Source organism: Macaca thibetana, chromosome X, assembly GCF_024542745.1.
Source record: "Macaca thibetana thibetana isolate TM-01 chromosome X, ASM2454274v1, whole genome shotgun sequence".
NCBI classification, from domain to species: Eukaryota; Metazoa; Chordata; class Mammalia; order Primates; family Cercopithecidae; genus Macaca; species Macaca thibetana.
In genome coordinates, this window is record NC_065598.1 from 41,281,256 (window position 1) to 41,307,617 (window position 26,362).

The 26,362-nt window shown below is 40.8% G+C and overlaps 2 protein-coding genes across 12 annotated transcripts in view; one reads left to right on the top strand and one right to left on the bottom strand.

The window, feature by feature from the left end:
* Positions 1–26,362, bottom strand: part of CASK (calcium/calmodulin dependent serine protein kinase) — a 405,070-nt gene that overhangs the window by 191,072 nt on the left and 187,636 nt on the right. The window lies entirely within an intron of this gene.
* On the top strand, positions 16,330–20,394 carry GPR82 (G protein-coupled receptor 82). Of its 2 annotated transcripts, XM_050776195.1 has the most exons (3): positions 16,330–16,476; positions 18,974–19,044; positions 19,197–20,394. In XM_050776195.1, exon 3 carries the CDS (start codon positions 19,231–19,233, stop codon positions 20,239–20,241), a length of 1,011 nt encoding a protein of 336 aa, XP_050632152.1. In that variant the 5' UTR covers positions 16,330–16,476; positions 18,974–19,044; positions 19,197–19,230; the 3' UTR covers positions 20,242–20,394. The 2 variants fall into 2 exon arrangements, with proteins under 2 accessions (XP_050632152.1, XP_050632153.1); XM_050776196.1 differs by lacking the exon at positions 18,974–19,044.

Sequence of the window (26,362 nt, forward strand, 5' to 3'; positions counted from 1 at the left end):
AGGAGAGTGCTAGGTTAGACTTTGTCTGTCTAAGCCCAGGCTACTAGCTTCAAAGCTGACCCCCAAGGAAAAAATTATGCAAGGACAATGAGGTACCTCTACGACTGAAACTGCCTTTGCAAAATTATAACTAAGCAAATTATGACAGTGAAAAATATCAGACCTAACCAACTCCATCTTGCTTCTAACCTCTAAACTGTCCTTGTCCATTACTGGGCATAGGCCAAACTAGCCTTGGGAAGGAACTTACAGTTTAAATAACAGTCCTTCCCAAAAGCTAAACTGTTCTTGTAAAACATATGAAAGGCCACCAGCCACCAAGTACTGATGAGAGGGGCTGGAAATCTAAATGTTACCAGCCATTATTCTGGAGGTCATAAGATTTGCAACTTACATCACTATCGTGAACCTAACATGGGCCTTTTGAGATGTCTTTTCAGGTATTTGCATTTCCAACAACTGGATGGCCCAATCTGGACCTGCCAGCCAGTTCTGTGCCTCCCACCCAGGAACTGAATCAGCATGAGAGGACAGCTTTGACTCCCTATGATTTCATCCCCGAGTCAACCAATCAGCACTCCCGATTCACTGGCCCACTACCCACCAAATTATCCTTAAAAACTCTGATCCCCGAGTCTTCTGGGAGACTGACGCGAGTAATAATAAAACTCCGGTCTCCTGCACAGCTGGTTCTGGGTGAATTACTTTTTTTCTATTGCAATTTCCCTGTATTGATAAATCAGCTCTGTCTAGACAGCGGGCAAGATGAACCCACAGGGCAGTTACACAACCTGTGGTTATCAAGAAGGGTAGTCAATGTAGGGAAATGGTAAAACTGATAAACTATTGAAACTGGAGGGTATACTATGAAGGAACTGTCAGAGCAGTTTCTTTGGTTTTAAATGTGCGAGAATGGAAGAGCATGTTTGGTCGAGGGAGGACCTGGAGTTCATTATTGAACAATCATAGATGGAAAGGTAGATTTCCAGACACACAGGAGGTTATTTTCAAGGGAATGGCCAGCATGGTGGACTGAATGTGTTTACCCTGAGAAGGGGACTGCCCAATTTCACCTATATATGCCAAGTGGAATACCCTGAAGCAGCAGCTCATTTGCTTCCTATGTAGACCATGTGGAACTGGCTTTATGATGACTGAATATGCCTATTACCCAAGTCATGGCAAATGCTGTGGGTAAGGGAGCCTCTTTTGTATGGGCACCAATGAAACCATGAGCATAATTAACAAGAGACTGGGGAAAGGCAGAGGGGAGAGTCACAGGACTCATTCCAGGAAGGTGGAAAGTTTAAATGGTTATTGAGAAATAAGGTGAATGAACAAAATATTGATGGGGTGAAACTGAGGAAAAAGAAAGAGGAGAGTCATGGGACTCATCTAAGCAGGGTAGAGTCTTTAGAGGGCTATTAAAAAATGGGATGAATTAAGTGGAAATTGATGGGGTTAAAACAAAGGCCTTCACTATAGAAGGCTGGTAGGGAGATTCTGCTGTTCTCCTAATGGTAAGGGTTCCAAACAGGTTTGCTGTATTTACCCCAATTAGGAGAAATTGAAAAAATCAGAGGAAGAGATTACAATGAGAAAGCTGGCCAACAATTACTTGGGGCAATGTCGAGGCAGGTTAATCAAGACAAAGATTGACAAAAGGGCCAAGGTCCCTTGGCTCAACCGTCTGCTGGGGATTCAAAGCTTTTTTCTAAGGAGAAAACGGTAAATTGGTCTGGGAGTGAAGAAGAGAAATTCTGGGACTGGGACAGAAAGTAAGGGTTGGTAGGAATACGAGATTTACAATGTTTATAAACAGGCTTTATGTAAAGAAGTTATGTCTCCTTTAACTGAATGTTTGATGGAACTGGATATTATATGTGGGTGGGGAACTGTTGCGGGCAAGCCTCCCAAAGTCTGGCCATAAACTGGCCCCAAAACTGGCCATAAACAAAATCTCTGCAGCACTGTGATTTGTCCATAGTGGACCTAACGCCCAAGCTGGAAGGTTGTCGGTTTACAGGAATGAGGGCAAGGAACACCTGGCCCGCCCAGGGCGGAAAACCGCTTAAAGCCATTCTTAAGCCACAAATAAAAGTCTGAGCGATCTGTGTCTTAAGGGCGTGTTCCTGCTGCAATTAATTCGGCCCATCCCTTCGTTTCCCTTAAGGGATACTTTTAGTTAATTTAGTATGTGTAGAAACAATGCTAATGACTGGTTTGCTGTTAATAAATATGTGGGTAAATTTCTGTTCGGGGCTCTCAGCTCTGAAGGCTGTGAGACCCCTGATTTCCCACTTCACACCTCTATATTTCTGTGTGTGTGTCTTTAATTCCTCCAGCGCTGCTGGGTTAGGGTCTCCCCGACTGAGCTGGTCTTGGCAAGTGGCGTCCATTCGTGGGTACTTGGATCCAGGTCGAAGGGTCGCCGGAGCGATGGTTGGAATGGAAAACTAGCTGGAGGACACCTGAGTACTCTTAAAGCCATCCCGGTGGTGAGTAAGAAGGGGAGCTCGGAAGCGTCAGGGTAACAATGGGACAGGGGGTCTGGTTTGTTTCACCTTGGAACTTTTTCACACTGATGACGAGGAGGAACAAGCGTATAGCAAAGTAATAGAAGAGGTTACAGAGCATGTTTATTTGCCAGCTGAAGCTAAAGCGGCAAAGGAAGGAGAGGTTCATCCCTACCCTTATGCACCCCCTCCTTATTATTTTGAAGAAAATGACCCCCCAGATCTTTCTTTTCCGGAGGATACTGGGCGAAAAGTAGTTGTCCCAGTGACTGAGCAGCGCCTTGAGCGAACACTCTTAGTTCTATTCAGGCAGGAATTCAGCAAGCTAGAAGAGAGGGTGATTGGCAGTTACCTGTTAGAATACACTCCCCAGATCAAGAGGGAAATATTATAGCTACACTTGAGCCTTTTCCTTTTAAATTACTCAGAGTTTAAACAAGTTATTCATACTAAAGAAGAATGTAGAAAAAATCAGCGAGTCAGGCCGCCAGATAGGGGAAAAAAGAAAACTGCTGATCCTGAAATATGTCCAAAATGTAAAAAAAGGAAAACACAGGGCTAGTCAGTGTCACCCTAAGTTTGATAAAGATGGGAACCCGATTTCGGGAAACGGCCCTGTTCTAAACCGGGGCATTTCCAGCTCAGGCCATTCCCTCACCCCTTTACAATGTCTGTCCCCGGCCACAGCTGGTAGTGCTGCAGTAGATTTATGCTGCACAAAAGCTGTGAGCCTTCTGCCTGGGGAACCCCCGCAAAAGGTCCCAACAGGAGTCTGTGGACCCTTGCCGGCAGGGATGATAGGATTACTTTTAGGAAGGTCTAGTGTAAGTTTAAAAGGCGTACAAATACATACAGGAGTCCTTGATTCAGATTATCATGGAGAAATTCAAATTGTTATATCTACTTCTGTTCCCTGGAAAGCAGAGCCAGGAGATCGCATAGCACAGCTCCTGATTGTGCCGTATGTGGGGATGGGAAAAAATGAAATTAAACGAACAGGAGGATTTGGAAGCACAAACAAACAAGGCAAAGCAGCTTATTGGGTAAATCAAATTACTGATAAACGTCCTACCTGTGAAATAACTATTCAAGGAAAGAAATTTGAAGGTTTGGTAGATACAGGAGTGGATATTTCAATCATTTCTCTACAGCACTGGCCGTCCACGTGGCCAATTCAACCCGCTCAATTTAACGTAGTTGGAGTTGGTAAAGCCGCTGAAATATATCAAAGTAGTTATATTTTGCATTGTGAGGGGCCCGATGGACAACCCGGGACTATTCAACCAATTATAACTTCTGTACCTATAAATTTATGGGGAAGAGATTTAGTACAACAATGGGGAGCACAAGTTCTAATTCCAGAACAATGATATAGCCCTCAAAATCAACATACAATTCCTGAAATGGGGTATGTCCCTGGTATGGGACTAAAAAAAAATTTGCAAGGTTTGAAAGAACTGCTTCTAGCAGAAAAACAGTTCCCGCCAAAGATTAGGAAAAAAATTTTGATGGCGGCCATTGTTAAGCCTCCAGAACCTATACCTTTAAAATGGTTAACAGATAAGCCAATTTGGATAGAACAATGGCCGCTAAGTAAAGAGAAACTGGAGGCTTTAGAGAAATTAGTTGCTGAACAATTAGAAAATGGGCACATAGCTCCAACATTTTCTCCTTGGAATTCTCCAGTTTTCGTAATTAAGAAAAAATGAGGTAAATGGAGAATGTTAACTGACTTAAGAGCCATCAACTCAGTTATACAACCTATGGGAGCATTACAGCCAGGATTGCCTTCTCCTGCTATAGTTGCAAAAAATTGACCTTTAATAGTCATAGATTTAAAAGACTGTTTCTTTACTATCCCTTTAGCTGAGCAAGACTGTGAACGGTTTGCATTTACAATTCCTGCAGTAAAAAACCTGCATCCTGCTAAGCGTTTTCATTGTTTTACAGATGGGTCTAGTAATGGTAAAGCTTCTTATTCTGGCTCAAAAAGTAAAGTTTTTCAGACACCCTATACTTCAGCTCAAAAAGCAGAGCTTGTAGCTGTAATTGAGGTATTGACTGCTTTTGATATGCCTATTAATGTGATTTCTGATTCTTCATACATTGTTCATTCCACACAGTTAATTGAAAATGCTCAGTTACGATTTCATACAGAAGAACAACTGATGACAAAAACAAAAAAGGAGAAATAGGGATTACAGGACAGCCCATAGGCAATTGAATCTAGCATTATTTGGTGGAGAGATCCAATAACAAAAAGTTGGGAAATAGGTAAAATAATAACTTGGGGTAGAGGTTATGCTTGTATTTCTCCAGGCCAAAATCAACAGCCGATCTGGATACCATCAAGACACCTGAAACTTTATCATGAGCCAGATGCCGAGAAGAGACTCCGGGAGGATCCCGAGGGTGCCCCAGTTGCAGCCGTGTTGAGGCTGACGCTGAGGAGGACCCCAACTGTCATGAGCAACACCCGTCGAACACAGCCACCCACCTGGGGACAGGTCAAGAAACTGTCACAGATGGCAGAAGAAAACCTGAGGAAAGCGGGACAACCAGTCACAATGAATAATGGTAGCTATGATAGCAGTTATCACCACTGCCGTGAGTATTCCTTCGATAAGGGCTGGTAATAATGCCTGGCTGCAATCACTGTATGACACAGTTACACATGCTTTCTGATTTCAGTATTTACCATAATAAATCTACTCTTATAATTGAGGCATACCGCCCTCAAAAACCACAGAATTGGACCCAGTTAGAAAAACTGAACATACTTGTGTAGGAAGATTGCTTTGCAGAACACGCAGAGGTGCTGCACAACGATTCCTACGGAATCATTATTAATTGGTCCCCTAAGGGGATGTTTAGCTTGAATTGCACCTCTCAGTCTGCGTGCCACAGCCACACTATGTTCACATGATCTGAACAAAACGGTCAGATGGTAGAAATGATAAGAAGTACGGCAAAAGTTCCTATTATCTGGAACCATGGAGGTACAGTGGCACCTCAACCTCAAATGATATGGCCCGCTCTAGGAGCTAAACATAAGGATTTGTGGAAACTATTACATGCTCTTAATAAGATCAAAATTTGGGAAAGAATAAAAAAAGCATCTAGAAGGACACTGTACAAATTTGTTTTTGGATATAGCAAAATTAAAAGAACAAATATTTAAAGCATCCCAGGCACACCTGACCTTAATGCCAGGAACTGGAGTGCTTAAAGGAGCTGCAGACAAATTAGCAGCTAGTAACCCATTAAAATGGATAAAAACACTTGGAAACTCTGTGATTTCAATGATGATTGTGTTTTTAATCTATGTTGTTTGTCTTTGTATAGTCTGCAGAAGCGGATCCCAACTGCTGTGAGAAGTAGCTCACTGTGACAAAGCTGCCCTTGCTTTTATCTCTTTGCGAATCAAAGAAGGGAGACCCAAAGTCTGGCCATAAACTGGCCCCAAAACTGGCCATAAACAAAATTTCTGCAGCACTGTGTTATGTCCATAATAGCTCTTAACACCCAAGCTTGAAGGTTGTCGGTTTACGGGAATGAGGGCAAGGAACACCTGGCCCGCCCAGGGCGGAAAACCGCTTAAAGCCATTCTTAAGCCACAAACAAAAGCCTGAGCGATCTGTGTCTTAAGGGCATGTTCCTGCTGCAATTAATTCGGCCCATCCCTTTGTTTCCCTTAAGGGATACTTTTAGTTAATTTAATATCTATAGAAACAATGCTAATGACTGGTTTGCTGTTAATAAATATGTGGGTAAATCTCTGTTGGGCTGTCAGCTCTGAAGACTGTGAGATCCCTAATTTCCTACTTCACACCTCTATATTTCTGTGTGTGTGTCTTCCTCTAGCGCTGCTGGGTTAGGGTCTCCCCGATCAAGCCGGTCTCGGCAGGGAACACTTCCCCTACCTATTATTGTAAACTCAAAACCTGATGGTAAAGTCGTAATAGAGGCTACAGTTAGGAAAGTAAGCATTGAGAAAATTAAGGTAAGTTGGTACATTTGAACACATTTTACATGAAGTGGTTGGGTCTCTTTTACTTGACTGTATTATGGGGATATTGTGTCTGACTGGGGAATGTTTACCTTACCTCGTATTGTAAAATACCCTTGTAGCATGCTAAATGGGAACATGCTAAATGGGAACCAGTAAGATTAATTGAACATGCTAAATGGGAACCAGTAAGATTACCCAAGCCTACAATGTGTAGAATAGAAGCTGGAATATTAGTAGGGACAAGTTCTCCATTTGCTAGCCCTTTGTGAGCGTTTACTGGGTCTTACTCAAAAGTCTATGAGCATCTCCCAGTGACAACTACTGGGACTTTACACTAGAGACTTTCCACTTGGGGGCATTTACTACCTTGCTATGGGACATTAATTGAAGCTAACCCCTATGACTGAAGGACATAAAATGATCTTGACACCTGAAATACCCATGCTTTCTCACATGATGTCAGAGAAACATTCAAATGGGGATGGCAGTGCCCAGAATAGTTCCATAATAAAATGGAAATGGTTTATACAGGAGCATCCTCCCTGGGAAGTGCAAGGAGGAAATACTCTCAAGCAGGGAGCCTCTTTTTCCCTAGGACTGACTCCGGAACTGTGTGAGGAACTGCGGGATTCTACTGACCCTTGGACGGGGCCCCGTGAACAGCTCTCAACTGACCAGCAAAGAGCTGCCTGGTGTGTGGATGACAGTTCCAAGGTGAACAATCCTGTTTGGAAGGATGCCACTCTTGATCAAAGAAGGTAAGATCAAATTAGCTTGGCGGCTGAATTGCATTCTGAAGAAATGAACACAGGCAAAAGCCCCTGTGTTTGATTTTTTTACTGACTCAGTGGCCTGGCCACCTGGTCAGGCAGAAGGACAGTGGAAACCTGGCCTATTTATTAAAGGGATGCCCATATGGAGAATGGCCCTATGGAAATTTGAGGAGTGCATTAAAGTAGAATATGTCAATGGGCATCAGAAGAGCTCCTTTCTTGGCTGGGCGTGGTGGTTCACGCCTGTAATCCCAGCACTTTGGGAGGCCAAGGTGGGTGGATCACCTGAGGTCAGGAGTTCGAGACCAGCCTGGCCAACATGGTGAAACCCCGTCTCTACTAAAAATACAAAAAAATTAGCTGGACGTGGTGGCACACACCTGTAATCCCAGCTACTTGGGAAGCTGAGGCAAGAGAATCACTTGAACCCAGGAGGCGGAGGTTGCAGCGAGCCGAGACATTGCACTCCAGCTTGGGAGACAAGAGCAAAACTCTGACTTGAAAAAAAAAAAAAAAAAAAAAAAAAAGGACCCTGGTTCGGAAAGTGATTGATATCAACAAGCAGACAACCCTGCGTGCTCCCTTGAAGTGGCCACCTGGGTCCATGAAATGAGTGGATAAACGGATACTGCAACAGTGCAGAGATGGACTGCATTTAGACATGTCTCTTTTGCACCATCTCAGGTACAAAATGCCAATAAGAACTATTCTGTCTGCCAGCAAAAGAGACAGACACTGCCCATGGCTGTGGGGCAGATTTCCCTGGTGGGAAAGCCCTGAACAAGTTGGCAAGTGAGGCTGATGCTGGTAGCCCTGGGAGGCCACAAATGAGTTTGGACAAGAGTAGACACTGATTCTGGACTGGGCTTTGCTTGCCCGGTGGAAGATGTGAATTATGAGAATGCCATAAAAAAGCTAGAACAGAAGATACTGCACAGATTTGGAGAGCTGAACACCATTTCTTCAGGCCAAAGAACACATGGCACAGCCTATAATGTTCCAGCAGTGGGCAGAGATATTCTTCTCAGTAATAGTTTGCTCAGAGTGCCATAAAAGCTAGAGCAGAAGGTATTGCACAGATTTGGATGGCTGTCACTTCTTCAGGCCCAGGAACACATTATATAGCCTATAATGTTCAGCAATGGGCCGAGAGACATCTTCCTCAGAGTAACAGTTTGATAGAGAGTGGAACAGGCAATGAAAACACTGGTTGTCTAAAACAGAGGGAGATGAAAGCACGAAGAGCTGCCTTATTTGCCTTTGCAAGTGTGTGCTCACATTCAACATGAGTGGGGCTAAGGGAAGTTCCCCACTCAGTAGATTCCTCTGCTTTTCTGAGGTATCCGGGAACGGGGCGTGTGGAAGGATGCTGGTATGACTATGCATTTCTTGCCAAGGGAGGAGTACATTGGTATAATGAGCATACTTTATTTTTCTTTCCCATATCACCTCAACTTTTTTTTTACGTTTCCTCTACCTGATGCATTGGTCCTAGGACCAGGGCTGCGACTATAAGTGCTGAAAGGAAGGTGATTCCTGAGTAAGAAACTGTAATTATGTTTTTAAACTTTGAGTCAGAATTCCTAAGGGTCTGACAGTGGGGTGGACTCCTAAGGAGTGGCTTGTGCCCTATCCCATCTGACAAAATTGGGGCTAACAAATAATGCAGCTATACTCCCTGGTGGTAAAAACAGCCCACTCGTTCTGCTGCACCTATGGAACCTTACCCGTTCTGAAAGTCAGATACAGTCAGGTTCTCTTCAAAAGTTTGGCATGTTAACTCCCTTGTTCTTTGTCCTCAAACTCAACTTCCTTGTTCTTCATGTCTCCTTGCCCCTGACTGCAGTAAACAACCTTCCTGCCAGTCCTAATCTATAGTTCACAGCTGTTTCTTGCTTGTTGCCCTTAGTCACTCACTCTGCAAATTACCCCTCCTGCCATAACAGCTCTTACCCCCAAAACTGCCCTTCCTGCCAGTGTAACCCCCTCCCTGCATACTTCAAATTAGCCAACCAGGACTAGTTTCGATTGTGCAGTCCAGCTCCAGCCAATGGAGACAGGACACAGTAGTAGAAACCTATTGTATTAGGAATAAAAACCCCTGCTTTCCTTTGTTCTGTGTGCTCTCACCATTGCTCCATCTGTGAGACGCACCCTTCTATAGAAGTTAATTTGCCTTGCTGAGAAAACTTTTTGCAGGAGTGCTGATTCTTCTTTGTGGCACCAAAAATTTATTTCTAACATAAACGGGAGTGGACTGAGGGGGCAGCACTTGCTATACTAGTATTGTTGCCTGATCTAGACAAGCACAGTGGCTGATTCTACTATCCCATCCAAAGGTGGAAAAGTTTGGGAGTTTATAGAGATAAGGAAAAATAGTAGTGAGAGTAAAGAATAAATGGGTTATGAACTGAAAGAAATCCAGTATTATATTAATACCTCAAAAGAGGCTTAAAGCAAGAAATGATATCTTGTCTCCTAGCTCAATTATATCAGCTGCTGTAAAGGGTGAAGCTATATGTTCACCGAGAGCACTCTGACAAGACTGAATGGAAGCCTGCAAACCTGAGTGGCCTCGCCTTGGGAGACATTCATACACTATGATGAGCTGGACTGATTATTACTGATTGAATGAGATTCTAGTAATTTGGCTGTATCTTTTGAGTTGTACATCCTTTTGATGTGAGGGATCCAAGACAGAGGGTGGACTGGATACTATGAAGTATATATTTGGTCTTTGGTCTGTTGTCTGGCATACAACTCCTAAGATCCTCAAAAACTCCAAAGTGATGTCTTTTTATATGCTAATGAGGTGACTGCTGTCTGGCAGTCTCTAGGTAGCTTCAGGATGGGGCTGGTCACAGGAAAGACCAAGGCAGGATGACAAGGTTGGAACATTTAGCCCTACTCTAAACCCTCCAGAGAGGGGAGAGGGGCTGAAGGTTAAGGTAATCAACAGTAGCCAGTGCTTCAATCAATCTTGGCTGTGTAAGGAGGCCCCCATAAAACCCCAAAATGACAGGATTCAAGGAGCTTCTGGATAGCTGCACATGTGGAGGTTCCTGGAGGGTGACACGCCCAGGGAGGGCATGGAAGCTCCGCATCCCTCTCTTCCCCCACACCTCACTATATGCATCTCTTCAACTGTATCCTTTGTAATATACTTTATAATAAATCGGTAAACATATTTCCCTGAATTATGTGAGCTGCTCTAGCAAATTAATTGGGCCCAAAGAGGGGGCTGTGGGATCTTTGATTTATATAGCCTGTGGGTCAGAAGCACAGGTGAAGCAACCTGAGGTTTGCCATTGGCATCTGAAAGTGGAAAGAAGTCTTGGGGACTCAGCCTTCAACCTGTGGGATCTGACGCTATCTCCAGGGAGATAGTGTCAGAATAGAACTGAATTAGAGGACACCCAGCTGGTGTCCACTGAATTGCTTCCTTGCTTGTTCATTGGGAGAAATCCCCACACATTTGGTCACAGAGGTAATCTGTTTAGACTTTTGTTGAATGAGAGAATAGAAAAAGCACTTTGAGTTTGTGTGTGATTTTGTTTTTCTTTCTTCTACCCTCAATTGGCATTGTTACCAATCATGGGTTCTTGGGTTCTCAATGCAACAGAAATTGATAGGAGGCCAAAAGCGTTTTCATAGACAAAGCTTCACTGGAGCTTATGCCCAAACAAAAGGGAGGCAGCACAAGAGAGAGAGAATTCCCGGCTTCCTCCTGAAAAGAGTCATAGGGCTTTTTTATTAGGCAAAGTGCAGGAACTAGTAACAGGGGAAGGGTATGCAGGCTGGGCTGAGCAAAGCAGGTCAGCAGATCTGGTTGCTACGGTTATCTTGAGTAATGGGCCACCTGGTGGTCTGGCCTGTGGCAACAAGGCTGTAAATCAATTGTTCAGCATTCCTTCCTGAGGCAATCTTAATTATCTCATAAGGCCAATTCCTGGAATTCTTTAAGAACTATTAGCATTCGAGGTAGTGGTGTGGGTTTTGTGATCAGTGCTCTAGTGGAGGTGAGCTGAAGCCAAGCCTGTCTCTACTCTGTCTCAGTGTCAATGAAGTGGGGTTCGTTGGAATGGCCCTGGTTCAGGTTCACAGAAACATGTCGTTTGGTAAGACAAAGAATGAAAGGGCTGGGAGATGAGGAACCTTTAATTCCTGGGTGGTCACCCACAGTTTGGAGCAGCAGCTGTGCTGCAATCGGTTACTGAAGGTGAAGTTACTAGCGGAATTTAGAGATGGATCCAACTCCTGGGGAGTTGGTTCACTGGATGCATAAGGAAATGCAAACTAATAAGAAAATGCCCTTTGAGTTTGTGTATGTGTGTTTTTCAACTCACAAAGTCCATTTTTGTTTTGTCATTAGTCTTTTCTTAAAAGTGTTTGAAATGCTTGTTCCCCGGTGCCACAAAGAAATAGCACTTGAGCATAAATTTAATTTGCTCAGCAAGGCCATTTTTACTTCCTGCAGAAAGGGTACACTCGCCAGCAGTTTTGCCACAGGAGGACACCAAACAAAGGAGACAGGGTCATTTATAACGTGATGCGTCCACCTTACTGCTGTGTCCGGTTTCCATTGGCTGGAACGGGACTTCACATTTTGTATTTGTCTTGATTGGCTAGCAACTTAGAACTTTTTAAAAGAGGCAAAGGCAGAGGAGAACAAAGGAAGGAGGAAGTAACTTGTGGAATGCTGAGAAAGGTAAAAACACCTTCAAATAAGGAAGAGGAACAGGCTATGACCCAATGTTTGCTTGGACCAGTATAAGCATGCCAGGGCAAATATTTGGGCCAAATTGCGGGAGCTAAGAACATAAAGTACACTGATTTATTTATTACGGCTAGCAGATATTTAAGAATGTTAGCACAGGTCTTTGAATAAATTTTGCTTCTAAGAGAAGTTACTATTTATTCCTAATTAAATGGAGAGGAAGGTCTTTGAAGAGGAACCTCTATTTTACTTTTTACAAAAGCTGATAACTTTTCTGTGTTATTATAAATTTACAAACTTCAGATTGTATTTTCTGCTGTTTTTAAAAGTAATTCTTGAGAGAAATGCTCCCATTGCTTGCTGAAAAACCAGCTCTTCAGAACAAGGAGAGGTTTTTCTTCATACTCTAATTAAGGGTGGGACACCCACGATCAGAGCTACTTGTGGCAGGCGGTGAGGGCCTGAGAACAGTGTGACTGGAAACAAGGCTGTGGCCAGATACCACTTCCTGGAGAGGACAGGGGGCTCAGTGAGCCTTGAACAAACCATAGCTTTGGGTAACTGCACTGTGCCTCACTCCTCCTAAAGATAACCACTGGCTTGGGTATATGTTGAACTGGACAAGGCTTACTTACTACTGCCCCTGATTTAAAGAAATAATTATCTTTTGAATACGATAGTCTAATGTGTATAAATTAGTCATGTCTTTTCTTTCTGCATACCAGCCTCCCAATGCCCTGAGCTCCTGATTGGTTAGTGAGAGTACTTAAAAGGCCAATTGCAGCCAGTTTAAACACTAGTTTGGATAGCCTAAAATAATTTCTAGATGAAACACATGGCTTCAGGAATGACTAAGCTGTCCTGTGTCCTCTGGGTTCTGGCTCTGAGGGAAATTGATAAGAGACCCTAATTCTAACCCCAACAATCCATGTGAGTCAGGAAAGCTCTCATGTCCCCCTGCTATGTACAGCCCACCGTGGATTTCCAAAATAAATGTCCGCATGCCTGCCCTTTGATTATGGTATCTCCTCTGCCAAGTAAGTATGTGCCTGCCCTTTGAAACACTCTCACTGAACCACTCCAAATGAATTTTGGGGCCAAATTAAAAAACACACTTGATACACAAATCCATCTCAAAAGCAGGAAAATTAATACAAGACAGAACTTCAATTGTAGGACATAACTCTAACACCTCAAGGAAGTAAATCCTAAGGGTGAGAGCAGAACACTTAGGAGATCAATATTTGGCAGATGATATAGGAAGCAACTAGAACTGTTAGGTCAAGTGCATTTGGACTTGGGACAATAGAAGGGGAACCTTGAAGAAACGGATGGGCAAGATGAATGAGAACCAAAGAAAACTACTGGTGATTTGAATGAGAAAAGTCCAAAGGGGCCACTTTACAGAATACTTGTAACATACTTTATTAATCTAGTATTCCCTGACATTTACTCTTTTTACCAATTGTAACAGTATTTCCTAATTTCTTAGAAGAATGAAAATAAAATTCACCTATATTTCAACTGGGGAACTCAAAATCACTGAATCCTAAAGAATTTATACTGACATTGTTGGAATAACAGTTTGCTTAACAAAGTCCAGAGTTTTCGAAGATAGAAAAAAACTGGACTTGATTTCTTCCATAGTCAGTTTCTGCTACCTCAAGTCTAGAACAGGATACACAAATACATAAATCAAACAGGAAACCCTATCTGAACAAAGTTAAAAATACTTAAAACATGACCCTATCGTGAGTACCATAAGGTACCCTTATTGACCTGCAAGAACAACCAATAATTTCTTTCTAAGGCAGAGAATGAGGTCATTTTAAAGCGAATTTACTAATTGTATTCCTCTAGGCAAGCTATTTAACCTCTTTGAGTTTCCTCCCGTGTAAAATGGGACTCCCACCACACATCTCTAGGGTTCTTAGGCATAAAATGCTCTGTCCCATACCTGGCACAGAACTGTCACTCACTAGGCTATGTTCTCCTCTCCTTCCTTCCATTTGCTTTCACAAAGCCTTTCAGAACCACTTTGAGTCACTGTTTCTGCCCTTCTCTAATTCACAGAGCATTTGAAATCTGTATCACATATCACATATTAATCTAAATTCTTGGCTTGCTTGTGGAATCTGTTCAATTTCCAGAGACCCTCAATTAGTTTGTGACTAAACATCCTACTTCTGTGACCTCCACATGCTGCTAGGAACATAGTAGAAACTCTAATAAATATTTGTTGAATGAATTACACTGTTTAACAAAAATAGACCTAAAAACCAAAATAGTGTAAGAACTGGCAAAACTTACACCTATCCAGGTATGCTTGCCCAATAAACAACCAGTGGACTGACAACGGTTTTTAAGCAGTACTTCTGACTCTTCCTTTGTTTCAATGGTTGATTGACATCTGTGGTAGCCAGTTTCCAATATGGCTCCCAGTGATCATCACCTCCTGATATTTACCCCTCCCACACGGATCCAGAGCTGGCTCTGTGTGACCAATAGAATACTGCAGAAATGACAGTGTTGACTTCAGAGGCTGGATCACAAAAAGGCATTGCAGCTATGGACTTGTTCTTGAATTACTTGCTTTGAGGTGAGCCAATCACCATCCTGTGAGGACAGATGGCTGTGTGACCTTGGGCAACTTATGAGATCTTTCTGAGTTTCAGTTTTCCTCACCTTTAAAATGAGACATTTCACAGGGTGTTGTGAAAACCAAATAAGACTTGAATGTAAGGCACATAGCAAGATATCTGGCACATAGTAAGCTCTCATGAAATGTGGCTAATGAATGATGGTAGTGATAGTAGAAGCTGTAGTACCAGCAATTGATTAGATAGATGTGAGATGTGAAAAAAAGAGAAATTAAGGATGATTCCTAAGTTTTTGGCTTGAATAACTGAAGGAGTGATGGTATCATTTACTGAGTTTGGAGACAATGGAGGAAAACAAGAGTGTTCTTTCTTTCGGACCAAAGATGCTTATGCCTGAACAGATAATATTACAACTATTTTTCAATCACTTAGAAATAGCATTCCATTTCTGCTCTTCTCTAAATTACTTAAAACTGTTTTTTGTTCTATGTAATTCCTTCCCGGAACATGATACATTACTGAAGTAAAAGTGATAAGAATTCTAAAAGCCAAATTACTCTGTAATGAATGGCCATGAAACCCTGGATGAGTCACTGTTCTTAAGTAAATGGTGGCAAGGCAAAGATGAACAGCAGCAGAACACAATCCGGACCCTTTAGGCAGTTCTCACTTTTGTTTTAGAGAGAAATATTAGCAAACATCAGAGAGAATTTATGAAATAAACATGAAATAAGGTAAGCATCAGGGGTTTATGAGAAATGGCAAGGTACCTCTGTTAATTTTAAGTGAAGATTTACTGATAACTAAAGTGCTCAAGTTTGATGAAATTAGATTTCTGTTCTCTTTTTCAGACTCCCACTGGTTTAACTACTCAAGGATGAGAGGGAGTGCTTGATGCAAGTCTTCCGCCTCAGATGTACACACTTAGCTTTCATTTAGTTAGTAAGTCACAGGCTGATTCGACAATCTTGTACAAAAAATTGGTTTCACAATTCTATTTTTAAAATTTTTATTGTTTTAGACTAGTCATGGTTTCACAATTCTTTATTAATATAACTATTCATTTGATCTGAGGCATACTTGGCACTCCCAGGATTTGCCAAATCTATTATGAAATGCCCCAAACAGTGTATTATGTTGATAAATGGAGGTAGTGCAGGGCAATCAGAAACAGAGTGGGTTAACTCATTAGTAACCAAACTGGGACCCAACCCTGGGTGCAGTCTGTGCTTACAGTGAGTTCCTCTGGGCCTCAGCTTCTTCAACTTTAAAACAAAGGGTCTCAATCCATAGATGATCATGAAGTTCTATTTTAGCTCTATAATATTTGATTCTAGTAAGTTATAAGAAAACTTTGAGTTTTGTTTCTATTTTTGATAAAGATGGATTGCAAATAAGCCATCCACAAACAATTTTACAGACAAATTTGCACCAATATTTGTATTGGGTTACTAACAGAGTGGCTCCTTCTATCACTGTGTCATATAAAACTAGCCATGGGGGATTAAATCTGTGAACTTCAGTCAATCGTGCAAACAAAGCTTACTGGGGTGTAACTAGTTCATGAAATAATCATAAGGAAGTATAATATGTATATTGTCCACCAACTTCCTCCCGCTACAGAAATAGAGAAATGAGGGTTTTTTGAGGAGGTAGTTGTCACATTGACCATAACTATTGAATTTCTTCAATACTGTTTAATTTCCCCTTTTCCTCCCACTGTAGTTGGTGTCATACAAGAGTCTATTTACACTGACTAAAGATATTGGAAGAGCGAAGATCAGAGAATTTTAAGTCTGAAATTTGGCATCACTGCCCTGAACAATATAACCTTAGTTGGCATAAACTACTCATACAGGTAAGAGTGATTATTATTCATTTTTAGCTTAAAAATTAAACTCTATAAAAATAAACAGGACCTAATGGTTTAAATTTTGAAAGCTGATCCTTAAGAAAGGCAGTCAGCATATAATTATGTAGATAGTCATTAGTAACTGAAGTTAAGAGTTGTAGAACTTTTTTCATTTAGCAGAGACAAAATGTATGCATGAGTGACTTGAGATAGACATTCTCCTGAGGGGAATATAGACTTACAGACATTTTCTAAAGACCAGTTTTGCATCTGTAACATGTAATTTTTATTTCATTTCTTAAGTTCAACAGTACTTTCCAAATTTTGGAAAATAGTTATCAAGTAGTTTTATGATCAAAGTTTATTTTTGAAGGAGATGTACATAGTAGATACAAGTTTGGGAAGGTAAAGATGGTGACCTAGTTGTTGATTGCTATAATGAGAGTCCTATAGAGACTCAACTTCTGTCTGATAAAGCTAGCCTCTGCAGAAGTATATTTTATCTCCTTTTTGTTTGGAAGCATTTACTATTCATACAGAAGCACCATTACCTTTGCAGTTTTTAGTATACTATGCATTATCTGCACAAGGCAGGAGCTAATGCTTTTCTTTAACAGCATCATAAAAGGAAGCTCCATTCCTTATGTAAAATCAAAATCTACTGTGAGCAGATAATTTTTTTTCTTAAATAAACCGGCTCATTTCACACTCCATCTGCCTGATTTTTGAACTGGTGAAGTTACAGATTAGGTTTTATATATTTATGCCAGGGTCTACACTAACTGCAACCAGATTATAATTCATCAGGTTGCACTAGATTCAGATACAAACTTACAATGAAGCATATGGACTGTTTTCTAAATACAAATAGCAAAGAAACAAAATTATAAGGACACTGGTAGACATTAATTAAGAATCTCGGTATTTAAACCCACACACAATGCACAGTCCTCAAGTTTTCAAGACTTTGGGTGTGGATTGGTTTAAAAAGTTATTACAAAATTATAACATTATTTTGAGAAAAAAACCCAAATTCTGTAATCCAAGATACAGAAAATAAATCAAACCATAATTCTGAAGGGGGTAGAGAGTAAAATTGCCCTGAGGGGCTGGGGGGATATAAGAATTTCCAAGGGCTGTGTATGGTACAATTTTTATGTTTATCAAAAGAGAACATGATTAAAAAAAAGATTGAGAAACCTTGGTCTAGATCATGAAAGAGTGGAGAATGTGGTACCCAGAAGGCTATGGTGAAGGACACAGAGAATATGGCACATTTTGAATAGAGATCATGGTTCTTATTTGACCAGAATCCAGTAACTTTTGTTATTCTCACCTGAAAGAAGTGAGGAAATAAGGAGAAAAATAAGAATAAAAGCAATTTGTATATGATTCTTCAGCACTTCACATGTACCCTTTGAAGTGAGAAAGATTTAAATATAAGACACAAAAAAGTAAAAACCAGCATTTATGTTGTGATTAAAACATCATATCCTTTAAAAAAAAATCCTCTGAAAAACTCAGATACCAATTTACACACGAGGATACTCTAACCAACAAGCATAGCAGCTACAGTTTTTTTGTTTTTGTTTTTGAGACAGGGTCTCTTTCTGTTACTTAGGCTGGAGTGCAGTAGAATGATCATAGCTTGCTGCAGCCTTGAACTTCTAGGCTCAACTGATCCTCCAACCTCAGCCTCCCAAGTAGCTGGGACTCCAGGCACATGCCAGGATGCCTGGCTAATTTTTTTGTAGAGACATGGTTTCACCATGTTGCCCAGGCTGGCCGTGGCCTCCCAAAGTGCTGCGATAATAGGCATGAGCCACCATACCCAGTCTAGTTTTTGTATTTTTTTATAGAGACAGGGTCTCGCTACATTGCGCAAGGTGTTCTTGAAATCCTGGTCTCAAGCAATCGTCCCACCTTGGCCTCCCAAAGTGCTGAGATTACAGGTGCAGAGCCACCACATCTGGCTGTAACTACAGTTTTGACATACATGTGTAAACTTTTATTGAAGTATGACAGTTTAACATTGAATATTTGAAATGACATTTTAAATACTCTTTGGTAATGACCCTGGGATTTTGGAGTCTGTCCTTGGTTGCTACACTTTTCTTCTATTCAGTTCAGGATTTTGCCTGAAATTTTGCTCACGTGGAATTGAGGTAACTTCTGAAATATGAAAAGAGACTCTTCTAATAGTATTAGGTTATAAAGGAGTGTTTTAGCCTAGACACAAAAAGACACCATTTTGAAAACTATATATAAGTAATGTGGTAATTAAAAACCAGTCAACTCTCTATTATTGTGGCCACAAAATACTTCTGTAATACTTTGGCCAACATGTATTGGTTGCATGTGCCTTAAAAATTTTTAAATTATATTTCTAGGCAAAATCAATCATCACTTACAAATTGTTTTACAATCTAAGAACTATCCATTTCTCTAAGTAAAATTTTAAATCCCAGGCATGTAACTATTTACATCAAATTTTGTTTTTTAGACAAAGGCATTATCCATCACAATAAGTAACTTTTTGTCTTTATTTCAACCGGACAATTGTGATTGGAAAAGGTAAGAAGCCATCTACACTTTCCCGTTCCATCCAATACATTTTTGTTACTATTTTATTTAATTCAATGCTTTAAAAAAAAAAAAAAAACTATTCAGCTTAAATACTGTACCAAAAATAATTTTAATATTAAATATCTGCAATTCTGTTCTAGCTCCCGTGACAAAATTCAAGAAAATCTGACATAAATGAACAACAACACAACATGTATTCAACCATCTATGATCTCTTCCATGGCTTTACCAATCATTTACATCCTCCTTTGTATTGTTGGTGTTTTTGGAAACTCTCTCTCTCAATGGATATTTTTAACAAAAATAGGTAAAAAAACATCAACGCACATCTACCTGTCACACCTTGTGACTGCAAACTTACTTGTGTGCAGCGCCATGCCTTTCATGAGTATCTATTTCCTGAAAGGTTTCCAATGGGAATATCAATCTGCTCAATGCAGAGTGGTCAATTTTCTGGGAACTCTATCCATGCATGTAAGTATGTTTGTCAGCCTCTTAATTTTAAGTTGGATTGCCGTAAGCCGCTACGCTACCTTAATGCAAAAGGATTCCTTGCAAGAGACTACTTCGTGCTATGAGAAAATATTTTATGGCCATTTACTGAAAAAATTTCGCCAGCCCAACTTTGCTAGAAAACTATGCATTTACATATGGGGAGTTGTACTGGGCATAATTATTCCAGTTACTATATACTACTCAGTCATAGAGGCTACAGAAGGAGAAGAAAGCCTATGCTACAATCGGCAGATGGAACTAGGAGCCATGATCTCTCAGATTGCAGGTCTCATTGGAACCACATTTATTGGATTTTCCTTTTTAGTAGTACTAACATCATACTACTCTTTTGTAAGCCATCTGAGAAAAATAAGAACCTGTACGTCCATTATGGAGAAAGATTTGACTTACAGTTCTGTGAAAAGACATCTTTTGGTCATCCAGATTCTATTAATAGTTTGCTTCCTTCCTTATAGTATTTTTAAACCCATTTTTTATGTTCTACATCAAAGAGATAACTGTCAGCAACTGAATTATTTAATAGAAACAAAAAACATCCTCACCTGTCTTGCTTCGGCCAGAAGTAGCACAGACCCCATTATATTTCTTTTATTAGATAAAACATTCAAGAAGACATTATATAATCTCTTTACAAAGTCTAATTCAGCACACATGCAATCATATGGTTGACTTTTGAATGGAAAACCCCACAATATAGAAAAGCATTCATGTGACTTTATTAGGGACACTAAACTACATCATTAACATGTCACAGCTTGGTTGACAATAATCACCAAGAAAATCTCTATGGTTTTTAAAAATAAATATATATTCAAAAAACTCAAAAAACAGTTCTACTTATACTGAAAGTTGAGACGGCAGAAACTTTCAGAAGCAAAAATTAAGCATACTGAAAGGATCCCACTCATATGAAACTAACAGGCTGTTTAAACTCAACTGTGAGTGCTTCTGTTCAGAACACGTTATTTCATGACTAGGATAAAGAAGCAAATGGTTTATGACTTGTCTGCTTTCTGGTAGTTAGAATACAAGGGTCAATCTATGACCAGTGTTTATTGGTAATTTTAAAATCTTTAAAAATAAGTAGCTGGGCTCAGTGGCTCACGCCTGTAGTCCCAGCACTTTGGGAGGCTGAGTTGGGTGGATCATTTTGAGGTCAGGAGTTCAAGACCAGCCTGGGCAACAGGGTGAAACCCCGTCTCTACTAAAAATACAAAAATTAGCCAGACATGGTGGTGGGCGCCTGTAATCCCAGCTACTCGGGAGGCTGAGAAAGGAGAATCGCTTGAGCCCGGGATGGAGGTTGCAGTGAGCAGAGATCGCGCCACTGCATTACAGCCTGGGAGGCAGAGTGAGACTCCGTCTCAAAAAAACAAAACAAAAAAATAAAAATAAGTAAAAAAAAAAAAAAAAAATAAGAAATATCCTCACTCAAGTCTCATCCAAATGCATGAATAATACAGTGAAAAAAATCCAAGGTTTTATAAACACATTATTTATTTGAAATTATCTGGCTCATGTTATTGGGAGAAGCAATATTCATTGACGCTATATTTTTAAAGCAGATGTTACTTATGCAAATGCTTAAATATTTGCATTAGGCTTTGTCAAAGTAAAAAGCTATGTCATTATAAGCCCATCTTCATCGCATTGTGCATATTTTCTTCTGTCTTCAATATAAATAATGTTATTAGTGACAAACAGTACCTGGCAGTTAATTTTTTGTGAAATAAATGAATGAATAATAAGGGAGTGTAATAGTATTATGGTTTAGAGATTGGTCTCTGAAATTATACTTCTTGGGTTCAATCTGGCTCTACTTTTAGCTGGACAATCTTAGGCAAATTACTTATTCTCTGCAAGTATTAATTTCTTCATGTGTAGAGCAGAAAATACTATCTTATTCACAGATCCTATTATTAAATCAGCTGTTACTATTATGAGTAGCCATTGCTTAGTAAGCACTTGCTGTTTGCCAAGCATTCTACTTATATGCTGTATATCTATTATTTTAATCACTACAACTCTAAAGTATACTAATTTACTGATGAAAATATTGAAGTGGGCTGGGTGCGGTGGCTCACGCCTGTAATCCCAGCACTCTGGGAGGCCGAGGTGGGCAGATCACCTGAGGTCAGGAGTTCAAGACCAGCCTGGCCAACATGGCGAAACACACCTCTACTAAAAATACAAAAATTAGCTGGGCGTGGTGGTTTGTGCCTGCAGTCCCAGCTACTTGGGAGGCCGAGGCAGGAGAATCACTTGAACTCAGGAGGTGGAGGTTGCAGTGAGCCACGATCCTGCCATTGCACTCCAGCCTGGGCAACAGAGTAAGACACTGTCTCAAAAAACAAACAAAAAAAAAGGATATATATATATATATGTGCATAGTTAAGTAAATCACCCCAATTTTTTCCAATATCTAAGTGAACATTTAAAGATAAGCATTTCTTAATGTTAATTTCTTTTTTCTATGTAATCTTGTCAGTAGACAAATGATGGTGACTAAATTCTGTAATAAGTTACATATATTACGATTAAAAAAAAAGCGTGTTCTGTCTGCCCAAAGAGATCATAAGCACTTTGGAGCTATAAATTTCTTGTCTATTTCTACTTCCATGGTACTGGTATTCTCTTCTCAGGTAACCAAACAAAAACAGCTGAATAAAACCAACCATTAATAGTAACTTGCCACTTTGTTAGAGACTGCTTAAAGACTCATTTTTTTCTTCACACAGTAATTCCTTCAGTGTCCAAAATGAAGTTTAAAGTAAGTTCACATAATCCTTCCAAGCCTTTAATCTCATAGCATGTTTTGTTCCTGAATTAGAGCTGTAAAAGCAATTCACAGTACATTGCCCAAGAGCCATGTGTTCAAAAATCACTAGAGCTTATTCCGAGAGGGAAACAAACAAACAAAAACACAAAACAACCCAGCAAATTTTGTTTTTTTCCTTTTCTACTTCAATGCTTAACTGAGACATGAAAATGTTCTGAGAAAAATCTGAACATGTTCTGGCTTCAAATACTTATAGTGAGTATCAATTCGTTTAGAGTAGTAACTGGATTTTTGGCTCATTAATGTGCAGAGACAAAGGAGACTTGGGAACTTGAGGTGACCTCCCTGAATGCTAGCTGTAAATGGAAGTGTCCAATCTAGTGACTTCCTAGACATGCAAACCACAGAGTAACTCAAAGTTCATCAGGGAGAGTTTCTGAGATGCACAGATTTCTCCACAGTTACAAAAGTAGTTTTATTCTTTTTATTTTTTGAGATGGGGTCTCACTCTATCACCCAAGCTGGAGTGCACTGGCGTGCAACCTCCGTCCCCCAGGGTCAAGTGATTCTCCCACCTCAGCCTCCCGAATGGCTGGGACCACAGGTGCCCACCACCATGCCCGGCTAATTTTTGTTATTTTTTTGTTAAAATGGGATTTCGCCATGTTACTCAGGCTGGTCTCGAACTCCTGAGCTCAAGCAATCTGCCCATCTTGGCCTCCCAAAGTGTTGGGATTACTGGGGTAAGCCATTGTGCCCAGCCTAAGTAATTTTATTCTTATGTGAGTTTTGAAACCAAAACTCATCAGACTAAGACAGTAATGTTTGTTTAACATAAGCTATACTGCAGTTAATAATCTCATTGGACTTAGGAGTTTTAAAAAAATATAACTTCTGGTCAGGTACAGTGGCTCATGCCTGTAATCCCAGCACTTTAGGGGGCTGAGGTGGGGAGATCACTTGAGCCCAGGACTTCGAGACCAGCCTGATCAACATAGTGAGACCATGTTTCTACAAGAAATAGAAAAATTAGCTGGACATGGTGGCACATGTCTCTAGTCCTAGCTACTTGGGAGGCTGAGGTGGGAGGATCTGTTGAGCCCAGGAGGTTCTGTTGAGTCCAGGAGGTTGAGGCTGAAGTGAGCCATGATTGCGCCACTATATTCCTGCCTGGGTGACAAAGTGAGACCCTGTCTCAAAAAAAAAAAAAAAAAAAAAGGACCCAAAAATATAACTTCTAAAAATAATTATTTAAAAAACAATCACTTTACAGCTCTACCACTACTTTAAACAAAAAATATTTCTAGAGATTCTTACATTTAAAAAGACAGAAGAGATACGCAATTTCTCTTTAAGTTACTCATTCTGATAAACTCACATTTTAATTTCCTATACTGAAGAATGAGGTATATACTCAGCTCATTATCATCATGGATATCTCTACACCATAGATGCTTTCCTAAACAGGTGATTTTAAATCATGTTGAATTTTTTATGTAATTTAAGGACTGGCTGTTTAATGGCATAGTAAATATTTTATTTAAAATATCACTTTTGTTTTTGGAGACAGGGTCTGTCTATGTCGTCCAGGCTAGAGTACAGTGGTGATCATAGCTCACTGCAGCCTCAAACTCTTGGGCTCAGGTATCTCACCACCTCAGCCTCCTGAGTAGCTAGGACGAAAGGTGTGTGCCACCATGCCTGACTAATTTTTTTTTTTTTGGTAGAGATGTGCTCTTGCTATGTTGCCCAGGCTGGTCTTGAACTCCTGGGCTCAAGCGATCCTCCCGCTTCAGCCTCCCAAAGTGCTGAGATTATAGGAGCAAGCCACTGTGCCTGGTTTTAAAATTACCTTCAAAACTTACCCTATTTTAAAGTTTGGATTTCAAAAAAAAACAGTGTTTTTAATACGTTTGTGTGAGTTACAGTCAAACACAAATTTGGGGTTTCAGAAATCTCAAAATTTGACTCAAAGGCCAACAAGGTTTTATCTTAAACTGTAGAAAACAGGCATACACATACTTTCATTAAGGCAGCTTTCAAACTATAATCAGGAACACAAACCATTAAGACTAGACAAACAAAATTTAGGATAAACAACTTAACAGGGAAGTAAGTTTCTACTCCCTGGATAGAAGAGGAAGATGGCCCATTCTGTTCAATTTGCTGAGGACTCTGGGCCTATCCCTGGCCTTGTGCTCTGTCAGGGTGGGAGTTATGGGCAAATCTGGGAAGACAAGGTGAAAGGAAATCCTGCTGGCAAACCACAAAGGGAGAACAGAGGGAACACTGGTAATCTGCTAAGCATTTCAATCGAGCAGCCTAATGCCACGAACCTTCCTCTGACGGGCCCTACACTCAAATGGAATTGATAACACTGGAAAGAGTTACTACAGCTATAGTTATACCTGACAGAAAAACCTCTGGCTATATCATACATGTTACTCCTGGCTCAGAAGGAGAGGAAAAGTAAAAGGATTCACTTCTAACAAGCAAAATAATTTTTTTTTTTTTTTGAGATGGAGTCTCACTCTGTTGCCCAGGCTGGAGTGCAGTGATACAATCACAGCTCATTACAGTTTCAACGTCCTGGGCTCAAGCAATCCTCCTGCCTCAGCCTCCCGAGTAGCTAGGACCACAGGTGTGTGCCACCACACCTGGCTAATTTTTATTTTTTGGTAGAGATAGGGTCTTAATGGCCAGGCATGGTATCTCACGAGGTCAGGAGTTTGAGATCAGCCTGGCCAACACGGTGAAACCGTGTCTCTACTAAAAAAATTAGCCGGGCGTAGTGGCAGGCACCTGTAATCTCAGCTACTTGGGAGGCTGAGGCAGGAGAATTGCTTGAATGCGGGAGGTGGAGGTTGCAGTGAGCCAAGACCGCACCACTACACTCCAACCTGGGCAACAGAGCGAGATTCCGTTTCAAAAAAAAAGAGAGAGAGAGAGATAGGGTCTTACTATGTTGCTCAGGCTGAGAAACTTAAAACTAAAGAGTTGATTTCTTTTTTTTTTGTAGGAGTAGGCTGGGCGAAGAGAAGTATAGTAGTTAGAAACACAAGATAAATTTATGATGATCATGTAATCCATGAGATCTTCCTAAGTACAATTATTAAAATGCCACATTCAAACGGAACGTGCACATTATGTTCAAAAATCTTACAAAAGAAATGCAGATTAACCAGTGTTAATATAATAATAAAGAATAGTGGCCGGGCGCAGTGGCTCACACCTGTAATCCCAGCACTTTGGGAGGCTGAGGTGGGCGGATCACGAGGTCGGGAGATAGAAACCATCCTGGCTAACATGGTGAAACCCCGTCTCTACTAAAAATACAAAAAAATTAGCCGGGTGCGGTGGCGGGCGCCTGTAGTCCCAGCTACTCGGGAGGCTGAGGCAGGAGAATGGCGTGGACCCGGGAGGTGGAGCTTGCAGTGAGCCGAGATCGCGCCACTGCACTCCAGCCTGGGCGACAGAGTGAGACTCCGTCTCAAAATAAATAAATAAATAAATAAATAAAATAAATAATAATAATAAAAAAAAGAATAAATACATTTTTGTTTTATGAGAGTTTAAATTTCTCTATACAACATGATCAACTTTGGGGAGTTGTGGTATCAGATGTAAAAGAAACATCAGTAGGCCGGGCGTGGTGGCTCAAGCCTGTAATCCCAGCACTTTGGGAGGCCGAGATGGGAGGATCACGAGGTCAGGAGATCGAGACTATCCTGGCTAACACGGTGAAACCCCGTCGTCTCTACTAAAAAATACAAAAAACCAGCCGGGCGAGGTGGCGGGCACCTGTAGTCCCAGCTACTCGGGAGGCTGAGGCAGGAGAATGGCGTGAACCCGGGAGGTGGAGCTTGCAGTGAGCCGAGATCGGGCCACTGCACTCCAGCCTGGGAGACAAGCTCCATCTCAAAAAAAAAAAAAAAAAAAAAAAAAAAGAAAGAAACATCAGTAAGGGAGAACAAGAGACTATGGAATGCTTTAAGAAATCCACAATGTCAT

Coding starts and splice junctions, on each gene's coding strand:
- GPR82 (XM_050776195.1), top strand. CDS start 19,231: ATGAACAACAACACAACATGTATTCAACCATCTATGATCTCTTCCATG.